At 47.6% G+C, this 26,475-nt stretch overlaps 1 protein-coding gene across 2 annotated transcripts in view; it reads left to right on the plus strand.

The window, feature by feature from the left end:
• The first annotated feature begins 7,781 nt into the window (after positions 1-7,781).
• Positions 7,782-26,475, plus strand: part of PLEKHB1 (pleckstrin homology domain containing B1) — a 47,275-nt gene continuing 28,581 nt past the window's right edge. Inside the window, exons 1-3 of one of the 2 annotated variants that reach the window (XM_040339797.1) lie at positions 7,782-7,836; positions 23,016-23,070; positions 25,932-26,096. In XM_040339797.1, the coding sequence (XP_040195731.1) occupies positions 23,034-23,070; positions 25,932-26,096 (202 nt within the window). In that variant the 5' untranslated portion in view covers positions 7,782-7,836; positions 23,016-23,033. The remainder of the gene's footprint in view (positions 7,837-23,015; positions 23,071-25,931; positions 26,097-26,475) is intronic. The other variant, XM_040339798.1, reaches the window with a different exon arrangement.

The raw sequence follows: 26,475 nt of genomic DNA on the forward strand, positions 1-26,475 counted from the left end.
CGCCATAATGTCGCAGTCACGAAAAAAATCGCTGATCGCCGCCATTAGTAGTAAAAAAAAATTAAAAAAAATAAAACTATCCCCTATTTTGTAAACGCTATAAATTTTGCGCAAACCAATCGATAAACGCTTATTGCGATTTTTTTTTACCAAAAATAGGTAGAAGAATACGTATCGGCCTAAACTGAGGAAAAAAAAATGTTTTATATATGTTTTTGGGGGATATTTATTACAGCAAAAAGTAAAAAATATTGCATTTTTTTCAAAATTGTCGCTCTATTTTTGTTCATAGAGCAAAAACTAAAAACCGCCGAGGTGATCAAATACCACCAAAAGAAAGCTCTATGTGTGGGGAAAAAAAGACGCTAATTTTGTTTGGGAGCCACGTCGCACGACCGCGCAATTGTCTGTTAAAGCGACGCAGTGCAGAATTGTAAAAACCCCCTGGGTCATTTAGCAGCATATTGGTCCGGTCCTTAAGTGGTTAAATAAAGTGGAACTTCACCCCATAAAAAGGGAAGTTACACTTTTTTGTCCCCTCCCCCTTCAACTTTTGGACACAAAGCAATCCGGGTAGATCCATTTTGATGGGGACCATGATGTAAGAGGAGAAATCTGATGGGGACTATGAGGTAAGAGGAGAAATCTGATGGGGACCATGATGTAAGAGGAGAAATCTGATGGGGACCATGATGTAAGAGGAGAACTCTGATGGGGACTATGGTGTAAGAGGAGAACTCTGATGGGGACCATGATGTAAGAGGAGAACGCTGATGGGCACCATGATGTAAGAGGAGAACTCTGATGGGGACCATGATGTATGAGGAGAACGCTGATGGGGACCATGATGTAAGAGGAGAACTCTGATGGGGACCGTGATGTAAGGGGAGAACTCTGATGGGGACCATGATGTATGAGGAGAACTCTGATGGGGACCATGATGTAAGGGGTGAACTCTGATGGGGACTATGATGTAAGAGGAGAACTCTGATGGAGACCATGATGTAAGAGGAGAACTCTGATGGGCACCATGATGTAAGAGGAGAACTCTGATGGGGACCATGATGTATGAGGAGAACTCTGATGGGGACCATGATGTAAGAGCAGAACTCTGATGGGGACCATGATGTAAGGGGAGAACTCTGATGGGGACCGTGATGTAAGAGGAGAACTCTGATGGGGACCATGATGTAAGAGGAGAACTCTGATGGGGACCATGATGTAAGAGGAGAACTCTGATGGGGACCATGATGTAAGGGGAGAACTCTGATGGGGACCATGATGTAAGAGGAGAACCCTGATGGGGACCATGATGTAAGAGGAGAACTCTGATGGGGACCATGATGTAAGGGGAGAACTCTGATGGGGACCATGATGTAAGAGGAGAACTCTGATGGGGACCATGATGTAAGAGGAGAACTCTGATGGGGACCATGATGTAAGAGGAGAACTCTGATGGGGACCATGATGCAAGAGGAGAACTCTGATGGGCACCATGATGTAAGAGGAGAACTCTGATGGGGACCATGATGTAAGAGGAGAACTCTGATGGGGACCATGATGTAAGAGGAGAACTCTGATGGGGACCATGATGTAAGAGGATAACTCTGATGGGGACCATGATGTAAGAGGAGAACTCTGATGGGGACCGTGATGTAAGAGGAGAACTCTGATGGGGACCATGATGCAAGAGGAGAACTCTGATGGGCACCATGATGTAAGAGGAGAACTCTGAAGGGGACTATGATGTACGAGGAGAACTCTGATGGGGACCATGATGTAAGAGGAGAACTCTGATGGGGACCATGATGTAAGAGGGAAGGACTCTGATGGGGACCGTGATGTAAGAGGAGAACGCTGATGGGGACCATGATGTAAGAGGAGAACTCTGATGGGGACCATGATGTAAGAGGAGAACTCTGATGGGGACCATGATGTAAGAGGAGAACTCTGATGGGGACCATGATGTAAGAGGAGAACTCTGATGGGGACCATGATGTAAGAGGAGAACTCTGATGGGGACCATGATGTAAGAGGAGAACTCTGATGGGGACCGTGATGTAAGAGGAGAACTCTGATGGGGACCATGATGCAAGAGGAGAACTCTGATGGGCACCATGATGTAAGAGGAGAACTCTGAAGGGGACTATGATGTACGAGGAGAACTCTGATGGGGACCATGATGTAAGAGGAGAACTCTGATGGGGACCATGATGTAAGAGGGAAGGACTCTGATGGGGACCGTGATGTAAGAGGAGAACGCTGATGGGGACCATGATGTAAGAGGAGAACTCTGATGGGGACCATGATGTAAGAGGAGAACTCTGATGGGGACCATGATGTAAGAGGAGAACTCTGATGGGGACCATGATGTAAGAGGAGAACTCTGATGGGGACCATGATGTAAGAGGAGAACTCTGATGGGGACCATGATGTAAGAGGGAAGGACTCTGATGGGGACCGTGATGTAAGAGGAGAACGCTGATGGGGACCATGATGTAAGAGGAGAACTCTGATGGGGACCATGATGTAAGAGGAGAACTCTGATGGGGACCATGATGTAAGAGGAGAACTCTGATGGGGACCATGATGTAAGAGGAGAACTCTGATGGGGACCATGATGTAAGAGGGAAGAACTCTGATGGGGACCATGATGTAAGAGGGAAGGACTCTGATGGGGACCGTGATGTAAGAGGAGAACTCTGATGGGGACCATGATGTAAGAGGGAAGGACTCTGATGGGGACCGTGATGTAAGAGGAGAACTCTGATGGGGACCGTGATGTAAGAGGAGAACTCTGATGGGGACCATGATGTAAGAGGAGAACTCTGATGGGGACCATGATGTAAGGGGAGAACTCTGATGGGGACCATGATGTAAGAGGAGAACTCTGATGGGGACCATGATGTAAGGGGAGAACTCTGATGGGGACCATGATGTAAGAGGAGAACCCTGATGGGGACCATGATGTAAGAGGAGAACTCTGAAGGGGACTATGATGTACGAGGAGAACTCTGATGGGGACCATGATGCAAGAGGAGAACTCTGATGGGGACCATGATGTAAGAGGAGAACTCTGATGGGGACCGTGATGTAGGAGGAGAACTCTGATGGGGACTATGGTGTAAGAGGAAAACTCTGATGGGGACCGTGATGTAGGAGGAGAACTCTGATGGGGACTATGGTGTAAGAGGAAAACTCTGATGGGGACCATGATGTAAGAGGAGAACTCTGATGGGGACCATGATGTAAGAGGGAAGGACTCTGATGGGGACCGTGATGTAAGAGGAGAACTCTGATGGGGACCATGATGTAAGAGGGAAGGACTCTGATGGGGACCGTGATGTAAGAGGAGAACTCTGATGGGGACCATGATGTAAGAGGAGAACTCTGATGGGGACCATGATGTAAGAGGAGAACTCTGAAGGGGACTATGATGTACGAGGAGAACTCTGATGGGGACCATGATGCAAGGGGAGAACTCTGATGGGGACCATGATGTAAGAGGAGAACCCTGATGGGGACCATGATGTAAGAGGAGAACTCTGATGGGGACCATGATGTAAGAGGAGAACTCTGATGGGGACCATGATGCAAGAGGAGAACTCTGATGGGCACCATGATGTAAGAGGAGAACTCTGATGGGGACCATGATGTAAGAGGAGAACTCTGATGGGGACCATGATGTAAGAGGAGAACTCTGATGGGGACCATGATGTAAGAGGAGAACTCTGATGGGGACCATGATGTAAGAGGAGAACTCTGATGGGGACCATGATGTAAGAGGAGAACTCTGATGGGGACCGTGATGTAAGAGGAGAACTCTGATGGGGACCATGATGCAAGAGGAGAACTCTGATGGGCACCATGATGTAAGAGGAGAACTCTGAAGGGGACTATGATGTACGAGGAGAACTCTGATGGGGACCATGATGTAAGAGGAGAACTCTGATGGGGACCATGATGTAAGAGGGAAGGACTCTGATGGGGACCGTGATGTAAGAGGAGAACGCTGATGGGGACCATGATGTAAGAGGAGAACTCTGATGGGGACCATGATGTAAGAGGAGAACTCTGATGGGGACCATGATGTAAGAGGAGAACTCTGATGGGGACCATGATGTAAGAGGAGAACTCTGATGGGGACCATGATGTAAGAGGAGAACTCTGATGGGGACCATGATGTAAGAGGAGAACTCTGATGGGGACCATGATGTAAGAGGAGAACTCTGATGGGGACCATGATGTAAGAGGAGAACTCTGATGGGGACCATGATGTAAGAGGAGAACTCTGATGGGGACCATGATGTAAGAGGAGAACTCTGAAGGGGACTATGATGTACGAGGAGAACTCTGATGGGGACCATGATGCAAGAGGAGAACTCTGATGGGGACCATGATGTAAGAGGAGAACTCTGATGGGGACCGTGATGTAGGAGGAGAACTCTGATGGGGACTATGGTGTAAGAGGAAAACTCTGATGGGGACCGTGATGTAGGAGGAGAACTCTGATGGGGACTATGGTGTAAGAGGAAAACTCTGATGGGGACCATGATGTAAGAGGAGAACTCTGATGGGGACCATGATGTACGAGGAGAACTCTGATGGGGACCATGATGTACGAGGAGAACTCTGATGGGGACCATGATGTAAGAGGAGAACTCTGATGGGGACCGTGATGTAAGAGGAGAACTCTGATGGGGACCATGATGTAAGAGGAGAACTCTGATGGGGACCATGATGTACGAGGAGAACTCTGATGGGGACCATGATGTACGAGGAGAACTCTGATGGGGACCATGATGTAAGAGGAGAACTCTGATGGGGACCATGATGTAAGAGGAGAACTCTGATGGGGACCATGATGTAAGAGGAGAACTCTGATGGGGACCATGATGTAAGAGGAGAACTCTGATGGGGACCGTGATGTAAGAGGAGAACTCTGATGGGGACCATGATGCAAGAGGAGAACTCTGATGGGCACCATGATGTAAGAGGAGAACTCTGAAGGGGACTATGATGTACGAGGAGAACTCTGATGGGGACCATGATGTAAGAGGAGAACTCTGATGGGGACCATGATGTAAGAGGGAAGGACTCTGATGGGGACCGTGATGTAAGAGGAGAACGCTGATGGGGACCATGATGTAAGAGGAGAACTCTGATGGGGACCATGATGTAAGAGGAGAACTCTGATGGGGACCATGATGTAAGAGGAGAACTCTGATGGGGACCATGATGTAAGAGGAGAACTCTGATGGGGACCATGATGTAAGAGGAGAACTCTGATGGGGACCATGATGTAAGAGGAGAACTCTGATGGGGACCATGATGTAAGAGGAGAACTCTGATGGGGACCATGATGTAAGAGGAGAACTCTGATGGGGACCATGATGTAAGAGGAGAACTCTGATGGGGACCATGATGTAAGAGGAGAACTCTGAAGGGGACTATGATGTACGAGGAGAACTCTGATGGGGACCATGATGCAAGAGGAGAACTCTGATGGGGACCATGATGTAAGAGGAGAACTCTGATGGGGACCATGATGTAAGAGGAGAACTCTGATGGGGACCGTGATGTAAGAGGAGAACTCTGATGGGGACCGTGATGTAAGAGGAGAACTCTGATGGGGACCATGATGTAAGAGGAGAACGCTGATGGGGACCATGATGTACGAGGAGAACTCTGATGGGGACCGTGATGTAAGAGGAGAACTCTGATGGGGACCATGATGTACGAGGAGAACTCTGATGGGGACCATGATGTACGAGGAGAACTCTGATGGGGACCATGATGTAAGGGAGAACTCTGATGGGGACCATGATGTAAGAGGAGAACTCCGATGGGGACCATGATGTAAGAGGAGAACTCCGATGGGGACCATGATGTAAGAGGAGAACTCTGATGGGGACCATGATGTAAGAGGAGAACTCTGATGGGGACCATGATGTAAGAGGAGAACTCTGATGGGGACCATGATGTAAGAGGGAAGAACTCTGATGGGGACCATGATGTAAGAGGGAAGAACTCTGATGGGGACCATGATGTAAGAGGAGAACTCTATACTACCCTAGCCTTCCCTTATACTGCCCTAGCCTGCCACTATACTACCCCAGCCCGCTCCTATACTGCCCTAGCCTGTCTATATACTACACTAGCCCACCCCTATACTGCCCTAGCTTATATACTACCCTAGCCTCTCTATATACTACCCCAGCCTGCCCCTATACAACCCTAGCCTGCCCTTAAACTACCCCAGCCTGCCCCTATACTGCCCTAGCCCACATACCATTGAACATAAAGGTATGTCATATAATTTTGCTTATAGACAAGGTGCTGTAGCATGTAACTCTAAATTCCCGATAAATGTAATTTTAGTTTTAATTATCATGATATAAAATAATGGATGGGGGGGGGACCTTTTGGTGTTTTTTTTTGTGTGGGGGGGGCAGCATTTAATTCTTGGACCCGGGGCAGCACAATGTCTTGGGTCAGCCCTGGCTATGACTATTAGCAATCAGACGCAGCCCATGTTAGTATTTTATATAAACCAACGAGAAGAGTCTTAGCTGGATTCAGGTACAATGCCGCATCTTTGCGGCGGCGTAGCGTATCGTATTTACACTACGCTGCTGTAAGTTAGCGAGGCAAGTGCTGTATTCACAAAGTACTTGCCTGATAAGTTACGGCGGCGTAGCGTAAATGTGCCCGGCGTATGCGCGCCTAATTCAAATTAGGCTGAGGGGGGCGTGTTTTATGTTAATGGAGGGTGACCTAACGTGATTGACGTTTTTTACGAGCGGCGCATGCGCCGTCCGTGTACATATCCCAGTGTGCATTGCGGCAAAGTACGCCGCAAGGACGTATTGGTTTTGACGTGGACGTAAATTACGTCCAGCCTTATTCACGGACGACTTACGCAAACGACGTAAAATTTTCTAATTTCGACGCGGGAACGACGGCCATACTTAACATTGGCTAGGCCACCTAAGGGGCATGTTTATCTTTAGGCGGCCTATCTCTTACGGAAACGGCAGATCTTTACTGCGACGGGCGCACGTACGTTCGTGAATAGGCGTATCTAGTGATTTACATATTCTACGCCGAACTCAATGGAAGCGCCACCTAGCGGCCAGCGTAAATATTGGACCCTAAGATAGGGCGGCGCAGGCCGTCGTATCTTAGATAGGTTTAAGTGTATCTCTGTTTTAGAATACACTTAAACTTAGGACGGCGCAGATTCCGAGTTAGGTCGGCGTATCTACCGATACGCCGGCCTAACTGTTTGTGAATCTAGCTATCTGTTTCTAGCTGCAGGCAAAGATCTTCCTCAATCAATAAACAATTAATAAATGGTTCAATGGTGGCCATACACACTGCAACCTGATGGTACAATCCCTTTTATTTAAAACGATGTAATATGCGCACAATCCTATACAATCCAATCCCTTTCTAAACATTCCATAGATATTGGTAGATCTAAAGGAGATTGTACAATCAGATTGTATTTTTTGTCAGCCTGTGCCAAAACCCGGTATATCGATTTCGGGATTGGATGGGACCCTCCGGCAGCTTAGTGTCCGGTCACACCTGGGTGACACGCTCACCATAAGAGGATAACAGGCTGTCACCCTTTTTCTGGAAGACACCAGAAGTCTGCTGCACTGCATGATGGGAGGTGTAGTCTGTGAGCTGCCAGAGGGCCCTGATCACAGGGGAGGGTGAGGACTACAAATCCCATCATCCCCCCTCCCTCCTAATCCTACCTGAGCTTTAAATATCCAGGCAGGGCAGAGGAGTGCAGACACACAGAGAGGAGGCTGATCAGCTCAGGTAAGGAGGACACAACGCTTTGATTTTCTCTCTTCGCTGCTCCTGAACATTCCTGTAAATCAGAACTACAAGAGCCAGCATGCCTTAATCCCTGCGTCGGGCTGGACGAGCATGCTGGGAGTTGTAGTTCTACGATAGCTGGAGAGGGACAGGTTGGACGAGCATGCTCTTGTTACTTTGTAACATTTGGATGATGACATTGGAGGTGATACTCTGGGATTTGTATTCATTGTTACCATACGTTGGATATGTGTGTGTATGTATGTATGTACCGTATTTATTGGGGTATAGCGCGCTCCCGCGTATAGCGCGCACCCCTAAAGTTGCCCGACATTCCTGTGGAAAAATGATTTTTTTGTACTTACAGTTTTGGTGTCTTGCGCGGCGGCTTCGTCGGGTCCGCGGCGTCCGTCTGCGGCTTCGGGGGTGTCCTCTTCTTCGGGTCCGCGGCGTCCGTCTGCGGCTTCGGGTGTCCTCTTCGTCGGGTCCGCGGCGTCCGTCTGCGGCTTCGGGTGTCCTCTTCGTCGGGTCCGCGGCGTCCGTCTGCGGCTTCGGGTGTCCTCTTCGTCGGGTCCGCGGCGTCCGTCTGCGGCTTCGGGTGTCCTCTTCGTCGGGTCCGTCTGCGGCTTCGGGTGTCCTCTTCGTTGGGTCCGGCGTCCTTCTGCGGCGTCCTCGCGTCTTTCCCGCGCCGAGTTTGAATACTGCGCCTACATATACAGAGCGCAGTACACTCGCGTATGGTCAGGCAGGCTCGGTTACTCTCGCGCTGACGTCCTGTACGTCCAGGACGTGAGCGCGGGAGGAGCCGAGACTGCCCGACTATATGTCGGCGCAGTATTCAAACTCGGCGCGGGAAAGCGGGTATCGGCGTGTGAATGAATGACTTGTATAGCGCAACGCATGCGAACTGAATCGCCTCTGGGCGCTTTTTCCAGCCAGTATCTGCTTGGCTGGTGCGGTCATTTTCACCCCGTAGGATCTGATTTTCAGGGCAAAAAAGTGCGCGGTATACGCCGATAAATACGGTATGTATAACCCCTTTCATGACTAAGCCTATTTTTGACATTTGGTGTTTACGAGTTAAAATCCATATTTTTTTTTTTTGCTAGAAAATGACTTAGAACCCCCAAACATTATGGCCCGGATTCAGATAGCAGTTACAACAGCGTATCTCCGGATACGCCGTCGTAACTCTGAGTTGCGGGATCGTATCTATGCGCCTGATTCAGAGAATCAGTTACGCATAGATTTCCCTAAGATCCGACTGGCGTAAGTCTCTTACACCGTCGTATCTTAGGCTGCATATTTACGCTGGCCGCTAGGTGTCGCTTCCGTCGATTTACGCGAGGAATATGCAAATTAGGTAGATACGCCGATTCAGAAACCTACGTCCGCCCGGCGCATTTTTTTACGTCGTTTACGTTAGTTTTTTTTCGGCGTAAATTTACCCCTGCTATATGAGGCGTATCCTATGGTAAGTATGGACGTCAGGCCAGCGTCACAATTAATTTAAATAAAACACGCCCACATTATCCACATTTGAATTAGGCGGGCTTACGCCGGACCACATACGTTACGCCGCCGTAACTTAGGGCGCAAGTTCTTTATGAATATGGAACTTGCGCCCGAAGTTACGGCGGTGTAACGTATCTGAGATACGTTACGCCCGTGGATAGATACACCATTGTATCTGAATCCGGGTGTGTATATATATATATATATATATATATATATATATATATATATATATATATATATATATATATATATATATATATATATATATATATATACATATACACATACACATACACACACAGAATCTAGAGAATAAAATGGCGATTGTTGCAATATTTTATGTCGGACGGTATTTGTGCGGCGGTGTTTTTAAACACAACTTTTTGGGAAAAATTAACTTTCATGAATTTAAAAAAAAATGAAAAAGTAAAGTTAGTCCAATTTTTATTTTTTATTTTTTGTGTAATGTGAAAGATAATGTTACGCTGAGTAAATAGATGCCAAGCATGTTGCCCTTTATAATTGCACACACTCGTGGAATGGCGACAAACTACGGTACCTTTAAAAAAAAAAAAAAAATCTCCGTAGGCGACGCTTTTAAACTTCTTTTTTTTTTTTTTTTTTTTTTTTTTTTTACGGTTACCAGGTTAGAGTTACAGAGGAGATCTAGGGCTAGAATTATTGCTCTGGCAATCGCGGCGATACCCCACATGTGTGATTTGAACACCGTTTTCATATGCAGGCGCGACTACCGTATGCATTTTTCTTTGTTGCGCGACCTCGCGGGGAGGGAAGCGATTTAAAAAAATAAATACAAATTCTTAATTATTTTTATATAATATTAAAATTGTTTTTTTTTTTACATTTTGATCACTTTTATTGCTGTCACAAGGAATGTAAACATCCCTTGTGACAGTAATAGGTGGTGACAGGTACTCTTTATGGAGGGATCGGGGTCTTAAAGACCTCCGAGCACTCCTTTGCACTTCAAAGTATTCAGATCGCCGAAAACGGCGATTCTGAATACTGTGTACTTTTTTAAATCCGGCGCCATTGGCAGCCGAGAAACCCGGAAGTGACGTTGTGACGTCGCTTTCCGTGTTTACATTGCGGAGACTGAATCAAAGCCGTTTACGGCTTTGTTTCAGTCTGCGACTGAACACTGGAGCTGCAGGATCGAGGATCGGGTCTCCCGGTGGGATGGGAGGCCCGGTCAGAGCGGCGAGAAGCGGTGGGAGGGGGGGGGATGTCCCCTCCCGCTCCTCCGGCATAACAGCCGAGTGGCTTTTAGCCAGGTTGTTATGCCTGGATAGCCAATCGCCGGCTCTAAACAGCGGTACCGGGATGCTGCGGGCATCATCCCGGTATAACCCCCGGAAGCCGAGGACGCATATATGCGTACGCTCGGCGTGAAAGGGATAATATACAGTTTTTAGGGGACCTCAGATGGGGGGGGGGGCCCCCCTCAATTCCTCTTTGGGTAAGTACTCACTGGGGGGGGGGTCCATTTAGCCATGCTTAGGACACCATAGTGTGAAGCAGCAGATGTGGAAATGAGGTCCCATAGGCCCCTTTTCACACTTGTGCGACTTGTCCCGCGACTGCAAAGTCACATGACAAGTCGCACCCCATGATTTCCAATGAGTCCCGTACATATCTGTGTGACTTCACGTCAGTCCCCCGTACTACTTTGATGCAAATTGAGGTCCGCAGACCTTAAGTTTCCACAGGCATGATCTGAAATGGCCGCCGTAAAAGCCGCGTGACTTTCAAGTCGCCGCAGTGTAAAAGGGGCCTTACTGGTATTGTTGGGGAACAGGAATGGTTGGTCTTTGGTGCAGCAGACACACTGTTATGCCCAGGGTCGGACTGAGGGCTAAAAAGCAGCCCTGGAAATAGTTTCATACCAGCACCACAGCATTATTATACCAGCGTAACCGCATACCATACATTTTAACCACTTAAGCCCCGGACCATTTTGTTGCTAAATGCCCAGGCCAGGTTTTGCGATTCGGCACTGCGTCGCTTTAACAGACAATTGCGCGGTCGTGCGACGTGGCTCCCAAACAAAATTGGCGTCCTTTTTTCCCCACAAATAGTGCTTTCTTTTTGTGGTATTTGATCACCTCTGCGGTTTTTATTTTTTGCGCTATAAACAAAAATAGAGCGAAAATTTTGAAAAAAATTCTATATTTTTTACTTTTTGCTATAATAAATATCCCCCCAAAAAACATATATAAAATAATTTTTTTCCTCAGTTTAGGCCGATACGTATTCTTCTACCTATTTTTGGTAAAAAAAAATCGCAATAAGTGTTTATCGATTGGTTTGCGCAAAATGTATAGCGTTTACAAAATAGGGGATAGTTTTATTGCATTTTTATACATTTTTTTTTTTTTTTTACTACTATTGGCGGCGATCAGCGATTTTTTTTTTTTTTTTTTCGTGACTGCGACATTATGGCGGACACTTCGGACAATTTTGACACATTTGTGGGACCATTGTCATTTTCACAGCAAAAAATGCATTTAAATTGCATTGTTTATTGTGAAAATGACAGTTGCAGTTTGGGAGTTAAGCACAGGGGGGCGCTGTAGGAGTTAGGGTTCACCTAGTGTGTGTTTACAACTGTAGGGGGGTGTGGCTGTAGGACTGACGTCATCGATCGAGTCTCCCTATAAAAGGGATCACACGATCGATGCGCCGCCACAGTGAAGAACGGGGAAGCCGTGTTTACATACGGCTCTCCCCGTTCTTCAGCTCCGGGGAGCGATCGCGACAGAGCGGCTATAAACGAATAGCCGCGCCGTCGTCCCGGATCGCTCCCCGAGGTAAGCCGCCCGCCGCACGCAGCGGAGGGGGTCCAGATCGGACCCCCGACCCACGGAAAGGCGGGGACGTATATATACGCCCATCTGCCTGTCCGTGCCATTTTGCGGACGTAAATAGTCGTGCGGCGGGCGTTAAGTGGTTAAAGCACATTGGAAGAGTGAAATATATAGATAAGACCGATTATGAAAGAACATGGGGCTAGGGATAGGCAAACTTCACGTAAAAGTGGAGCAATCATCAAGGGGGGGGGGGCACCTATGAATGTGGGGGGACTCTGATGATCAGAGACGAACTTCTGGAGAAAGAATACACTAAGGTAAGGGGGGGGTACTGATATAAGGGGGAAACCTTTATATCAGTGCCCCCTTGCATTATTGTATTTACTCTGCCCCCCCCCCCCCTTACCTCAGTGACGCCCCCTCCCTTAGACTGGCCTGGCGGCGCTGGCACTGACCTTCTCTCAGGGGCACCGTGCAGGAATCAGTCTGTTGGCTCCAGCTTGATGGCTCTGGTTTTCCTAAAGTCACCCCCCGCCATAGTCCACGCATGTCGGACTTCTCCCATGACCCCTATCCCGGCGGCGCTCCCATTCTTGACTCCTCTCCAGAGTCCCTCAGAGACTGCAGACATGATATAAGACAAGAGATGGTCAGAGGCTGCGGACATGGTACTAGAGATGGTCAGAGACTGCGGACATGGTACAAGAGATGGTCAGAGGCTGCGGACATGGTACAAGAGATGGTCAGAGACTGCGGACATGGTACAAGAGATGGTCAGAGACTGCGGACATGGTACAAGAGATGGTCAGAGACTGCGGACATGGTACAAGAGATGGTCAGAGACTGCGGACATGGTACAAGAGATGGTCAGAGACTGCGGACATGGTACAAGAGATGGTCAGAGACTGCGGACATGGTACAAGAGATGGTCAGAGACTGCGGACATGGTACAAGAGACGGCGGACATGGTACAAGAGACGGCGGACATGGTACAAGAGACGGTCAGAGACGGCGGACATGGTACAAGAGACGGTCAGAGACGGCGGACATGGTACAAGAGACGGTCAGAGACGGCGGACATGGTACAAGAGACGGCGGACATGGTACAAGAGATGGTCAGAGACTGCGGACATGGTACAAGAGATCAATGCAGCCTCACTGTGCCCATCCATGCAGCCTCACTGTGCCCATCCATGCAGCCTCACTGTGCCCATCCATGCAGCCTCACTGTGCCCATCCATGCAGCCTCACTGTGCCCATCCATGCAGCCTCACTGTGCCCATCCATGCAGCCTCACTGTGCCCATCCATGCAGCCTCACCGTGCCCATCATTGCCACCTTAATGTGCCCTTATTGCCGCCTTTCTGTGTCCTCATTGCAACCTCACCATCATTGCCGCCTTACTGTGCCCTTATTGCCGCCACCTTACTGTGCCCTTATTGCTGCCTTACTCTGCCAGTCAGTGCGTGGACTCCCGCTGTGTCACAGAGCTCAGTCTGAAATTTCCCGCCGTCTATTACACGAGCTGGTCTAGGAGGAGGGTGGGACTTTCCCCCCGTGTGTGTGTGTCTCGGAGCTGAGTGTGAGTTTGGCTGCGCTGTGACAAAGGTCCCGCCCTCCTCCTAGACCAGCTCGTGTGATAGACACAGTGGAGGAGGGCGGAACCTTTGTCACAGCACAGCCGAAAATGTCACGCTCAGCTCCGTGACACAGCGGTCCCCTGCTGTGTGACAAGCAAGTAGGCAGGAGCGCTGCAGCCACAGCATAGATGAAACCACCCCGAGGGCAGACAGCCTCTCCAGGAAATGTCAAGGTATCCCGGTAGGCCAGTCCGGCCCTGGTTATGCCTCGTACACACGATCGGATTATCCGACGGGAATTGTGTGATGACAGGCTGTTGTCGGGAAAATCCGACCATTTGTACGCTCCATCGGACCATTGTTGTCGGATTTTGTTGCGGACAAATGCTTGATCCAAAACTCCAAAGTACAAACACAGAAGCAATGCTCGCCATAACACAACATTAGCAGAGGTTGCCCAAAGGGTGATGCTAAAGAGCTGAAAAACCATGTCGTTTTGTGTTTGTTGGCCGACAACTCTTTGCCGTTTTGTAATGCAAGACAAGTTCACAGCTAACTCCCTTCGGACAAAAGTCCTACGCTTTGTCCGATTGGAAATCTGATCGTGTGTACGAGGCTTAAGACTCGGTTCCCACTGCCCCCCGACTTGGGATGTCGCATCACATGTGAAATCCCATGTTAAGTCAATGAGAGCCGTCTTGGCACTACTAAAGTCGCTCTGAATTTAGAAAAGGTTCCTGTACTCCTTCAAAGCGACTTCAATCCGACTTGTGCCCATTTAGCTAGATTCAGGTACATGTGTGTATCTTTGCGGCGGCGTAGCGTATCGTATTTACGCTACGCCGCCGTAAGTAAGTGAGGCAAGTGCTGTATTCACAAAGCACTTGCCTCCTAAGTTACGGCGGCATAGCGTAAATGGGGCCGGCGTAAGCGCGCCTAATTCAAATGAGGATGAGGGGGGCGTGTTTTATGTAAATGGGTGTTGACCCGACGTGATTGACGTTTTTTACGAACGGCGCATGCGCCGTCCGTGTACATATCCCAGTGTGCATTGCTCCAAAGTACGCCGCAAGGACGTATAGAGTTGCACTGTAAGTCGCGTGACTTTGAGGTTGCCGTGGTGTGAGCAAAGGCTCAGAATGAAAAGAAGAGAAATCTGGGCTACGCGATTTCCCCTAGCAGAGGACCCCAGAAGGTTTCACGAATCACTTACGCAAATTACGTAAAAATTCGAACGTCGCGACGCGGGAACGACGGGTATACTTTAGCATTGGCTGCCCCTGCTATTAGAAGGGGCAGCCTTACGCTAAACACGCCGTACGGAAACGACGTAACTTGCGTACGCAGGGCTCGCGCAACATTGTGAATCGGTGTTGGTATGTAATTTGCATACTATACACTGAGCACAATGGGAGCGCCCCCTAGCGGCCATCGCAAGAATGCAGCCTAAGATATGCGTGGCATAAGAGCCTTATGCCACGCAGATTTTAGGCTGCAGTCGGCGTTACAATGTTCCTGAATCGGGAGCATTCGAAACGCCGGGGCAAGTCAGCAATTGCGCTGTGTAACCTATGGTTACACAGGCGCAATTGCTTCTTGAATCCGGGCCATACAGTATAGCTGCCAGTCTGTGTGCTTTTATCATCCGTCAGTCCACATATCCGTCCCAGTCTTTGGTTGTCAGTTGCCGTCAGTCTTTATCGGCATTCGTTTTTTGTTTATTTTTTGTTTATTGCGAGCAGTAATGCCCCCTGCAATGGCCTATTTAGGTATTCCAATATTTAGATTCCCTTGGAGTCCTGTGACCTTTATGAATTCACTCCTCCTGCTGGGCGTACATTCGATCTGATCGGTGAATCCAGACCTTTACGGCGGAAGGAGACACATTGTCCTGGGTGTGAGAGGCACTCAGCCATTGGTACAAGATGTCTTCCCTATGGGGGGGCTTTTGCAGTTTCAAGTGAATTCATCAACGCCAAAGAAAAATTTTAACAAAAGATAAAATATATAATATTTTTTTTATAAGATCCCAGAGGAAGTGTTTTCAGTTTTATAGAAGCTGAAGAAATTGTGAAAACTAAACTACCATCTATGCACATGTAGCGCCCCCTTACTTTCAGTATGGGCACTACGCTAAAGTTACCTTGCTCCCATTCACTATTTGTTTAAATTTGGCACTCCTGTCATTCCAGAAATGTCCACTGGGTCGGTCTATGCTCCAGGGATGTGTTACCATCCCTGGCCAGCAGTTGGCGCCAGAGGGATTCTGGCAGAGCAAGTTTTCCCCAGCAGCCAATTAGAGAAGTTTCTTCCTCGCAAGGCATGCTGGGGAGGGGTATATCTGTGACAGGTGTCATGTGTTCTAAAATCTTTGCGGGGTCCCGTTCCAGGTGCGGCATCCACCTTCAGGGTGCGTGCATCCATGGACCCCGCCAGCGTGGCCCACCTGGCCAGAATTGCAGGCCACACAGAGCCTCATCCGGAGGTAAAAGGGGACCCCAGTGACTCGCTGGGTTCCCGGTTCTATTGAGAGTATCCCAGGCTGGGTGCCGTTCGATTGGGGGGTCGACTAAGGAGAACCCGGAGGCAGGTTGTCCAACAGGGCTTGAGCGAACCAATCGGGGATCTGGTGACCGGAATGCTGACAGGTACACTTTGCTGTCACACGTGACCTATCTTAAAAATCCACTGGGAGGATCCGCTCTGCTCGTCCATTAGCTCCTTTGAAGTAGTTGGCCTGTGGCAGAGGCCCTAGAGCCAGGTCTGTGAGAGAGATCTGTTCCTCCCAGCAAATCTAAAGTGACACTTCGGCTGCCAGGCTTGTGAGAGGGGTCTGTCCCGGGGGCACTTTACCCACTCCAGCTAAGAGTGGCGACGAGTTATAATTTAGTACTCTATTGAGCAAGGACTGCTCAACTAATGTCCAGGCCTGATACTGCAGGGTTCTTCTTTTCCTTCATCAACCTGTTCTTCCCGCTTATTGTTGATGTTGGCCTGGAAATAAAGCATTGGAAAAACCTTTATTCACTGTCTGGACATTCGCTCACTGTTTTGGCTCACTGCTATCACCCCTAGACACATTGCCGGGTAACTTAATACGCCGATCCCAAAACAATCAGCGGCTCCTTCGAGGGTAGCGCTACACTAATAAAAGGATATTTGGGGTTAATTATTACTGCCACTGACCACCAATGAAAGGGAAGCTTTATTATTGCCACCAATGATACCGTACCGTACTCCCGCAAATACCCCCGATACTAAAATAGAATACTTGTCCCGCCGCCACCGCCAACCCGTCGCCGCAAAGCCGCCGCCGCCGTTAATCAGCGTGCGGGGAACAGCTTTAGTTTGAATAGCTGTATCCCCGCCGCGTATAGACACTCCCCCCTTGCGCAGATGATCTGTCCAATCCCGCGCAAGGGGGAGTGTCTATATGCGGCGGGGATACAGCTATTCAAACAAAAGCTGTTCCCCGCGCGCTGATTAACGGCGGCACATGCGGCATCATCCAGGTATGGGGGACACGGCTGGAATGTGGGGGACATGGCTGCATTATGTGGGGGACATGGCTGCATTATGTGGGGGACATGGCTGCATTATGTGTGGGGACATGGCTGCATTTGTGGGGGGACATGGCTGCAATATGTGGGGGGACATGGCTGCATTTGGGGACACATTTAAAAAAAGTATCGGTATTCGGTATCGGCGAGTACATAAAAAAAAGTATCGGTACTTGTACTCAGTCCTAAAAAAGTGGTATCGGGACAACCCTAATTATTACCACCAATGAAAGGGTAGCTTTAATATTACTACCACTGGCCACCAATGAAAGGGTAGCTTTATTATTACCACCAATGAAACGGTAGCTTTAACCACTTGCTTACTGGGCACAAATCCCCCCCTCCTGCCCAGGTGAAATTTCAGCTTCCGGCACTGCGTCGCTTTAACTAACAATTGCGCGGTCGTGCGACGTGGCTCCCAAACAAAATTGACGTCCTTTTTTCCCCACAAATAGAGCTTTCTTTTGGTGGTATTTGATCGCCTGTGTGGTTTTTATTTTTTGCGCTATAGACAAAAAAGAGCGACAATTTTGAAAAAAATACAATATTTTTTACTTGTTGCTATAATAAATATCCCAATTAAAAAAAAAACACATTTTTTTTTCTCAGTTTAGGCCGATACGTATTCTTCTACATATTTTTGGTAAAAAAAAAAAAAAATCGCAATAAGCGACTGGTTTGCGCAAAAGTTATAGCGCCTACAAAATAGGGGACAGAATTATTGTTTTTTATTATTTTATTTTTTTTACTAGAAATGGCGCGATCTGCGATTTTTATTGGGACTGCGACGTTATGGCGGACACTTTTGACACATTTTTGGCGCCATTCACATTTATACTGCATAAATGTGACTGGCATTGAAGGGGTTAACACTAGGGGGTGAGGAAGGGGTTAAATGTATCCCTGCATTGTGTTCTAACTGTAGGTGGAGGGGGGGGGGGTGACTGGGGGGGGGTGACTGATCTATGTACAAGGGACACAGATCGGTCTCCTCTTTAGAGACAGCACCGCTGTCTCTGTGTAAAACGGCAATGAGAGTTGAGCTCATATGTTTACATATGAGATCATCTCTCATTGGCCGCACAGATCGCATTGCAAACGGCCACTCTGATTGGCCGTTCGCGGCGATCTGTAATTGGCTGTGTCCAAGGGACATGGCCAACACAGAGTTTCCCCGCAGCGCGCGGGGAACGCCCAAAGGGGCGGACGTCAATTGACGTCCTGTTGGATTTTGGGATCCGCGCTGTAGCCGTCATTTGACTATAGCGCGGGTCCCAGGAGGTTAATATTACTACCACTGGCCACCAATGAAAGGGTAGCTTTATTATTCCCACCAATGAAAGGGAAGCTTTATTATTGCCACCAATGAAAGGGTAGCTTTATTATTTCCACCAATGAAAGGGAAGCTTTATTATTGCCACCAATGAAAGGGAAGCTTTATTATTTCCACCAATGAAAGGGAAGCTTTATTATTGCCACCAATGAAAGGGAAGCTTTATTATTTCCACCAATGAAAGGGAAGCTTTATTATTTCCACCAATGAAAGGGTAGCTTTATTATTTCCACCAATGAAAGGGAAGCTTTATTATTACCACCAATGAAAAAGGGGAGCTTTATTATTACCACCAATGAAAGGGTAGCTTTATTATTTCCACCAATGAAAGGGAAGCTTTATTATTACCACCAATGAAAGGGTAGCTTTATTATTTCCACCAATGAAAGGGAAGCTTTATTATTACCACCAATGAAAGGGTAGCTTTAACACTGATTGCTAATAAAAGGATATTTGGGGTTCCTTATTACTGCCACTGACCAACAATTAAAGGTGCATGGGGTGAGGTTTGATTATTACTGCCACTAACCATGAAAAAGGGGAGGCCTAACATTCCTGCCACTGATCACCAATGGAAAGGGGGTGCTGGTATATATAATTGCTATTGCCCACCAATGAAAGGAGGGGAGCTTAGTATTACTGTTGCTGACCACCGATGTTGGGAGTGACTATTCCTGCCATTAACATCAGTGTTTAGCCTCATTTTACTTGCACTTTCTCTTAGTGTACCTCCAGACCCTATATTGTGTAAAATGTAGCATGGAGGAAAAGGTAGCGTCCTACAATTCATACATCGTGGACCGATGCCCATTTTATTGGCCAAGACTTGTTTTGCCCACACCCACTAGCACAGTGGTCCCCAACCTATTTGGCATTGGGGCCCGGCATTGTTAAAGAAAATTGTGCCAAGGCCCGGGGGGCTTTTCGCGGGCAATTTATCGGGGCAATGGCTGATGTTGGCGCTTCAATCATCCTGGCACATCATTGATATGATGTCAGGATGATTGAAGATCATTATTTATATTGTTGCATTGTAATATATAATGAAATAGTTATGAAAACTCACCATAATGCAGAATGTGCCAGAGTGTCACATGCCACGTCACGATGCAGATTGTCACATGCCACGTCACGATGCGGATTGTCACTTGCCACGTCGCCTGCCATCAGATGCGGATTGTCGCCTGCCACCAGATGCGGATTTTCACTTGCCACGTCGCCTGCCACCAGATGTGGATTTTCACGTGCCACGTCGCCTGCCACCAGATGCGGGTTGTCACTTGCCACTTCGCCTGCCACCAGATGCATTTTGACCCTTGCCACGTCACCTGCCACCAGATTTGTATTGTCACTTGCCACGTCACCTGCCATCAGATGCAGCTTGTCATTTGAAACATCGTCTGCTACCAGATGTGGATTGTCACCTGCCACCACATGAAGATTGTCACTGCAGTGGTGGCAGCACAGGTGTGCACATTTGTTCAGAGGCAAACCTGGAGTAGTGGGTAGTGAGAACAGCGGTACTTGGGGAGGTGGGGGGGCGCGGGTAGTGAGAGATGATCTCCTCTCTCTGCTTCACCTCCAGCACTGTAATACACTGTTCTTCCACGCTGTGTTCATCCACGCTGTGTCGGCGGAGGAGCAGTAATCCGGGGCGGGCAGTGAGAGATGATCTCATCCCTCTGCTCGCAACAGCGGTGATTCAGGAGGGTGGTGAGAGATGATGTCATCTCTCTGCTCGCTCCACCGCCGCTTGTTAGTGCAGCCTTCGTGGCCCGGCTGCAAACAGGCCACAGCCCGGCAGTGGGCCGCGGCCCGGGGGTTGATGACCCCTGCACTAGCAGTTGGCAGACGTGGCATGTAGCTTCTCGTTTCATTTACGGGGTCCCTAATTTTTTTTTTTTTTTTTTTGGGGGGGATTTTCACCATATATAATTTAAAGAAATGAAAGGTCTTGCAAACTTGACCCCGTTCCAAAGCATTTCCAGCCCCCGTTCAATGTTTTGGTTGGGATTCATTTCTGGGGCCCTTGGGCTGCTCTGTCCTCCATGGCCGATGTTTTGAGCTGACCAGCTGCAAGGACGCTGACCTAGTGTGCTGGGATATGTAGTTTGCCAAACTCTAGAGCGCCAATCTCAATTATTTTAACCAGCACATGGTATATTAAATTATAACTTTTGCTGTTAGATTAAAGTTTAATCAAATCTTTTTCATTATAAAAACCACTCAGAGTGACGATGAACGCTGACCCTGATCGCATGGCTGTGAAAGTGAATTAGCTTCCCTACAGATACAATATCTGATGTAATTTTCTACAAATTAAATAATTAGCAGAGTGCTGAGTCTGTTCTGAAAGAAGGTTAGATGAAAACTATTTTTTTCTTCTTTTCCCTCTTATGCTGTGTCAGCAAGTGAGAAGGGCAGTCAAGCTTATGAATGTGCATATAGGGTAGGGCAGGGCAGAAGAGAAAAGGCACAACCTTGGCTTTCTGTCGGTGCTCATTTATTGTCCAATCATAGGCTGGAGGCAGGTCTTGGCCAGTCTGTATTGCTCAACTGCAGAGAAGTCCCAGACCCACCTGGACTGTGTGGCAGGAGTGTCTGGATCATCAGACTGGGTGAACAAAATTACAAATCTATTGACCAGTAAAACACGAGAGAGATAGATAGGTAGATGGATATAATGGCCCGGATTCACAAAGCACTTACGCCGACGTATCTCGAGATACGCCGCGTAAGTGTAAATGTGCGCCGTCGTATCTGTGCGCCGTGCCCACAGAACTAGATACGCCTGAAAATAGGCTTCATCAGACCGACGTAACTTTCCTACTCCGTCGTATCGTATGCGCATATTTACGCTGGGCGCATTTTCCACTCCCATTGATTTTCTGTGCACATATGCAAATGAGGGAGATACGCCGATTCACGAACGTAGTTGCGCCCGGCGCATAATATACGTGGTTTGCGTAAGTCGTACGTTGGCGTAAAGTTATTCCCCATATAGGAGGCGCAAGTCATGCTAAGGTATGGACCAGGGAACACAGCCGTCGTATTTTACGCTGTTTAGGTAGTACGTGAATAGGGCTGGGCGTAGGTTACGTTCACGTCGTAGGCAGTGATTCGACGTATCTTAGAGAGTAATTCCGATGTGATCTGAGCATGCGCACTGGGATGCGTCCACGGGACGGGGCATGCGCCGTACGTTATTTGTATCTTTATGACGCTCAGTCCATCATTTACATGGGGTCACGCCTCATTAGCATGGCTCACGCCCACTTCCACCTACGCTGGCTTGCGCCGAGGAAGCCCAGCGTATCTTTAACAGCGAGTGGGATCGAGTGCTTTGTGAATCCAGTTCTCGCCTCTGTGCGCTGCGCCAGCGTAGCGTATATCAGATACGCTACGCCCGCATAAATATGCGCCGATGTATGTGAATCCGGGCCATTGTGTTTTTTATTTTTTTCAGCTCTGTATTTGGATTTTTAGATGACTTTTTTCACTAGATAGAAATATTCCATTCAGCTGTTTAAAATTTCCTTCTGGTAATCCCAACCATTATATAGTAAGGGTCTAGTGCCCATTTAGGTTACTCCATCCCCCAGAATGTAGGCAGACCCTCAAAGTCCTCATGTACTGGTGCTGGTACGGCATTCTACATAATGACGTTGATGCGTAGTATGGGACCTTTATACCTTACACTACCAGGACTGGTAATTGCTGAGGATTCTTCAACAAGCTTGGCTTTGCAATACAGCAAAGGGCGGTGGTGCAGGCAGTGGCACAAGTAAGTTCTAACCCTGTCAGAAACCACAAATCGGACTGAGACAGAAGTGGTTAAATCACACTTGTTTAATAATAATAATAATAATAATAATATTAAGATAAACAGAGTAAGCGTAGTCAAAACATAGTCAGGGTACAGCATCGCATAGTCAGCAAAGCCAGAGATAAACGTAGGTCTGGAGCCAGAAGGGACGTCAGCCAAGCAAAGTCTTCAACAGGAACACAGGAGATAGTCTCTGTGATGTTGGCGAAGGCAGAGAGCAAATAAGCTGGAAGGCTTAAGTAGGCAGGACTGACGAGCAGGATCATCAACAGGTGAGTCACTGTGGAGAGATAGGAGCTGGCAATTAGCCGACAGCTGAGCAGCCAGCTCAGAAGGAAGCCCTGACAAACCCTTATATTCCAGGCTGGTTTTTATTAAACTTTTATATTCCGCAATATAATTGCATGGACAAAACACTGGTTTTCTTTAAGGTGGCAAACTATTTCTATTTTTATTTTTTTTCCCCGGTTACTCTTTACCGTGAATTGTGTGACTGGCTTCATGTAGATCTAATCTCTGTTCCTCTTGCAGACGATCCCGCGGTTGGCGATGGCTTTAGTGAAGAGCGGATGGCTCTGGAGGCAGAGTAAGTGGACTCCAAATTTATTGTATTCTCTGAAGACTGTAGTTGCTCGGTACCGACTTTGTATGGTCTGGAGTAGTTGTGTTCTGGTGAGCCAGGGCAAGAGAAGACACCGGGACTGTGGTTCTGTGCAGTACATGGAAGTTCTGTAGTCTGTACAGTCAGGTCAGCCATCAGAAATATTGAGACCCCTTACACAGCCTTAAGCCTGGTCTCCCCCCTGGGCCTGACCACCAACATTCCAGGGCCGTGTTTTATAGGCAAGATCTCTGAGAGGTATACACATTTCTTAGCATTTATTTACTAAACATGGGAGAATATATCTGATGATATTATTGGAGTGGTGAAAATCTATATGAGATTGTGCACAAACGAGTCCATAAGGTGACGTGATTTCCATATAATTCTTTAAAGTGGATTTCCACCCGTGTGTGTTTTTTGTTGTATTTTTTTTTTTTTTATTATTTTTTTTACTAAAAATCCTAAAATAATAATAAAAAAAATAAATTTAATAAAAAAATGTTATACTCACCTGAAAGGGCGGTTGCTATGCGGAAGTAGCTCTTCTGCCTCTTCTTCCACCGCGGTGGAATCTTCTTGTGAATGAGCCGCGCTGCCTTCTGGGAACTGTGTGTATCCCAGGAGGCAGCCGCCTCAATCACAAAGCGCCGTGCGAGTCGCGCATGCGCAGTAGGAAACGGGCAGTGAAGCCGTAAGGCTTCACTACCTGTTTTCCCTTTAGTAAGGATGGAGGCGCCAGGACCGAGCGATCGCTGTCGGTCGGTGGACCGACATCACTGGCGACTAGGACAGGTAAGTGTCTTTATTAAAAGTCAGCAGCTACACTGGCTTACACCGTCGGATCTTGGGCTGCAATTCCAGGCCGGCCGCTAGGTGGCGCTTCCGTGTCTTTTACGCGGCGAATATGCTAATGAGCATTTATGCCGATTCAGGGGGGCATCCGGCTGTCCCTGGATGAGTTTATGTCCCCCCTAAACTCCAATGAAGTGGGAATTAGCCTTTCATATGAGGCAAGCTTTACCAATATTCATTTCTTGGATCTGGAGATCCAAGTTCAGAACAATCGGTCGGTGACAAAAACGTATTTTAAAAGTACAGACCGCAATGGTTATATCCCAACAGATAGTTGTCACCATCCTGCTTGGCTTAAGTCTGTACCACGGAGTCAACTATTAAGAATAAGACGTAACTGTTCGAATGTCCAAGATTTCCATATCCAGGCAGAGACCCTAAAACAAAGATTTCTGGACAAAGGCTATTCCAACGATGAAATTGACGGAGAGATAGATAGAATTGGGAGGATTGATCGCACTACACTTACAGTAGAGAAGCAGAAGACCACTCAGGACTCAAAATTCAGGAATTCTTTTTTTACCGGCTTCTCTGCACAATATAGACAGATTAAAGGGTCACTAAAGGAATTTTTTTTTTTAGCTAAATAGCTTCCTTTACCTTACTGCAGTCCTGGTTTCATGTCCTCATTGTTCGTTTTTGCTTTCATGTTGCTGTAAATCTCTCTCTGTTCTGGACACTTCCTGGTTGCCTGTTTCCTGATAACCACAGTACTGGGAGATTTCTCACGGTGGTCACTAATCAAGGAACTGTGTGTAAAACGAAACTGGATTGGTGCTGAGGAGTTTTAGACAAAGTATCACTGCTCTCTATTGGCTGACTGCCCTCTAGTGGCTCTCTGTACATCAGAGAACCAGGAAACAACAGCAAAAACGAAACTACACTGCAGGCACATTATATGATTGTTTTTTTTATCTATTTTTAATCATTTTTAAAAGGAATCAGTTAACTATTATGTCTCTATGCCCTGTAAACAGTCATTTCAGCTAAAAAAATGTTTTCCTTTAGTGACCCTTTAAAGGTATCATTAACAAGTACTGGGGAATCTTGAAAGAGGATCAAATCCTGGGACCAGTACTCCCCACAAACGCAACGGTAATTTACAGGGGAGCTACCTCTCTGAAAAACCAAGTTGCGCCTAACATCTCTGACCCTCCTGTTAAACCGACTTTTTTTTCCCCTCTCAAAGGGTTTTCACCCATGTAGGAAATGTAAGGTTTGCATTAACAATGTGTGTGGGAGGAAAAAAACTATCAGTTTTAAGTCCACTCACACGGGTATGGAGTATCCCATGAAACATTTTTTCACATGCGCCACAACGCACATTGTCTACCTTATCACCTGCCCTTGTGGAAAACAGTACGTTGGTCGTACCATACAGAGCTTTTCCACAAGGGTGGGTGAACATATTGCTAAGATAAAGAAGGGCTGTACTAAACACACTGTACCCAGACATTACCTCAATAAGCACTTGCCTTTCTAAGTTGCGGCGGCGTAGCGTAAATGAGAAATGCGCTACGCCGGCCTATATATGCGCGGATGTACGTGGATCTGGAGTCTTGAGGGTACCAGCTTTCAAATCATAGACAAATTTGTCCCACACTGGAGGGGGGGAACCCAGTATAAGAGGGGTATCCAAGCTGGAGGTTTACTGGATTTATTTACTTAAGAGCTATGTACCATATGGCCTCAATGTGGAATGGGACGTGAATGCATTTATCAACCAGTCTTAGGGCTGCTCCCCAAGACATTGACGCACGTATGGGTGCTACTCTAGATGATCATGATGGTATGTTGTATGTGTGTATCTCACATGTAGATTTCTGCTTTGCATGGTCACATTAATTTCTGACATTATTCATTAGATGATTTTTGATAGAGCTGTATTATCCTTAATTTAATTATATCTGATGATATGTCCACTTTATTAAATACATTTCTAGATCAGTATCTTCTGGGAGACTAAACCTGTACAACTGCTCTCCCCACAGGCTCAGTTTTGCGCCGTTGGAAGAAGCACTGGTTTGACCTGTGGATGGACGGGGGTCTGGTCTATTACCCTGATGACAATCGGCAGAACATAGAAGAAAGGATACCTCTAAGATTTACCTGTTTGAATGTTCGGTCGGGGGAGGAGTGTGGAGGTGAGGCTCTTGGTATGCTGCCCATAGAGTGCTTCCCTTCCGCCTCCTTCTCCTCTTCCAGAGGCAGCTCTCTCCACCGGCAACTGACAGGAGTCCATCCTCCCTCCTCCTGTCAGAGGAGGAGAGCGAAGCAGCCGGAGACTATAGCGGCAGTCTCTGAGCATCTCCTGTAGTATGTCTGCAGTCTCTGACCATGTGTGGGCGCCAGAAATATTTCTGCACCCAGGCGTCTGTGACCCTAGGATCAGCCCTGGTTCCCACCATCCCTGTGCTGAATTCCTGGGTCTGTACACCTGCTGTGCCCATTATAAGAGGTTCTCACCATCCCTGTGCTGGGTTCCCAGATGTGCACACCTGGTTTTCCCCTTTTATAATGGGTTCCTACCATCCC

Source organism: Rana temporaria, chromosome 2, assembly GCF_905171775.1.
Source record: "Rana temporaria chromosome 2, aRanTem1.1, whole genome shotgun sequence".
NCBI lineage: Eukaryota > Metazoa > Chordata > Amphibia > Anura > Ranidae > Rana > Rana temporaria.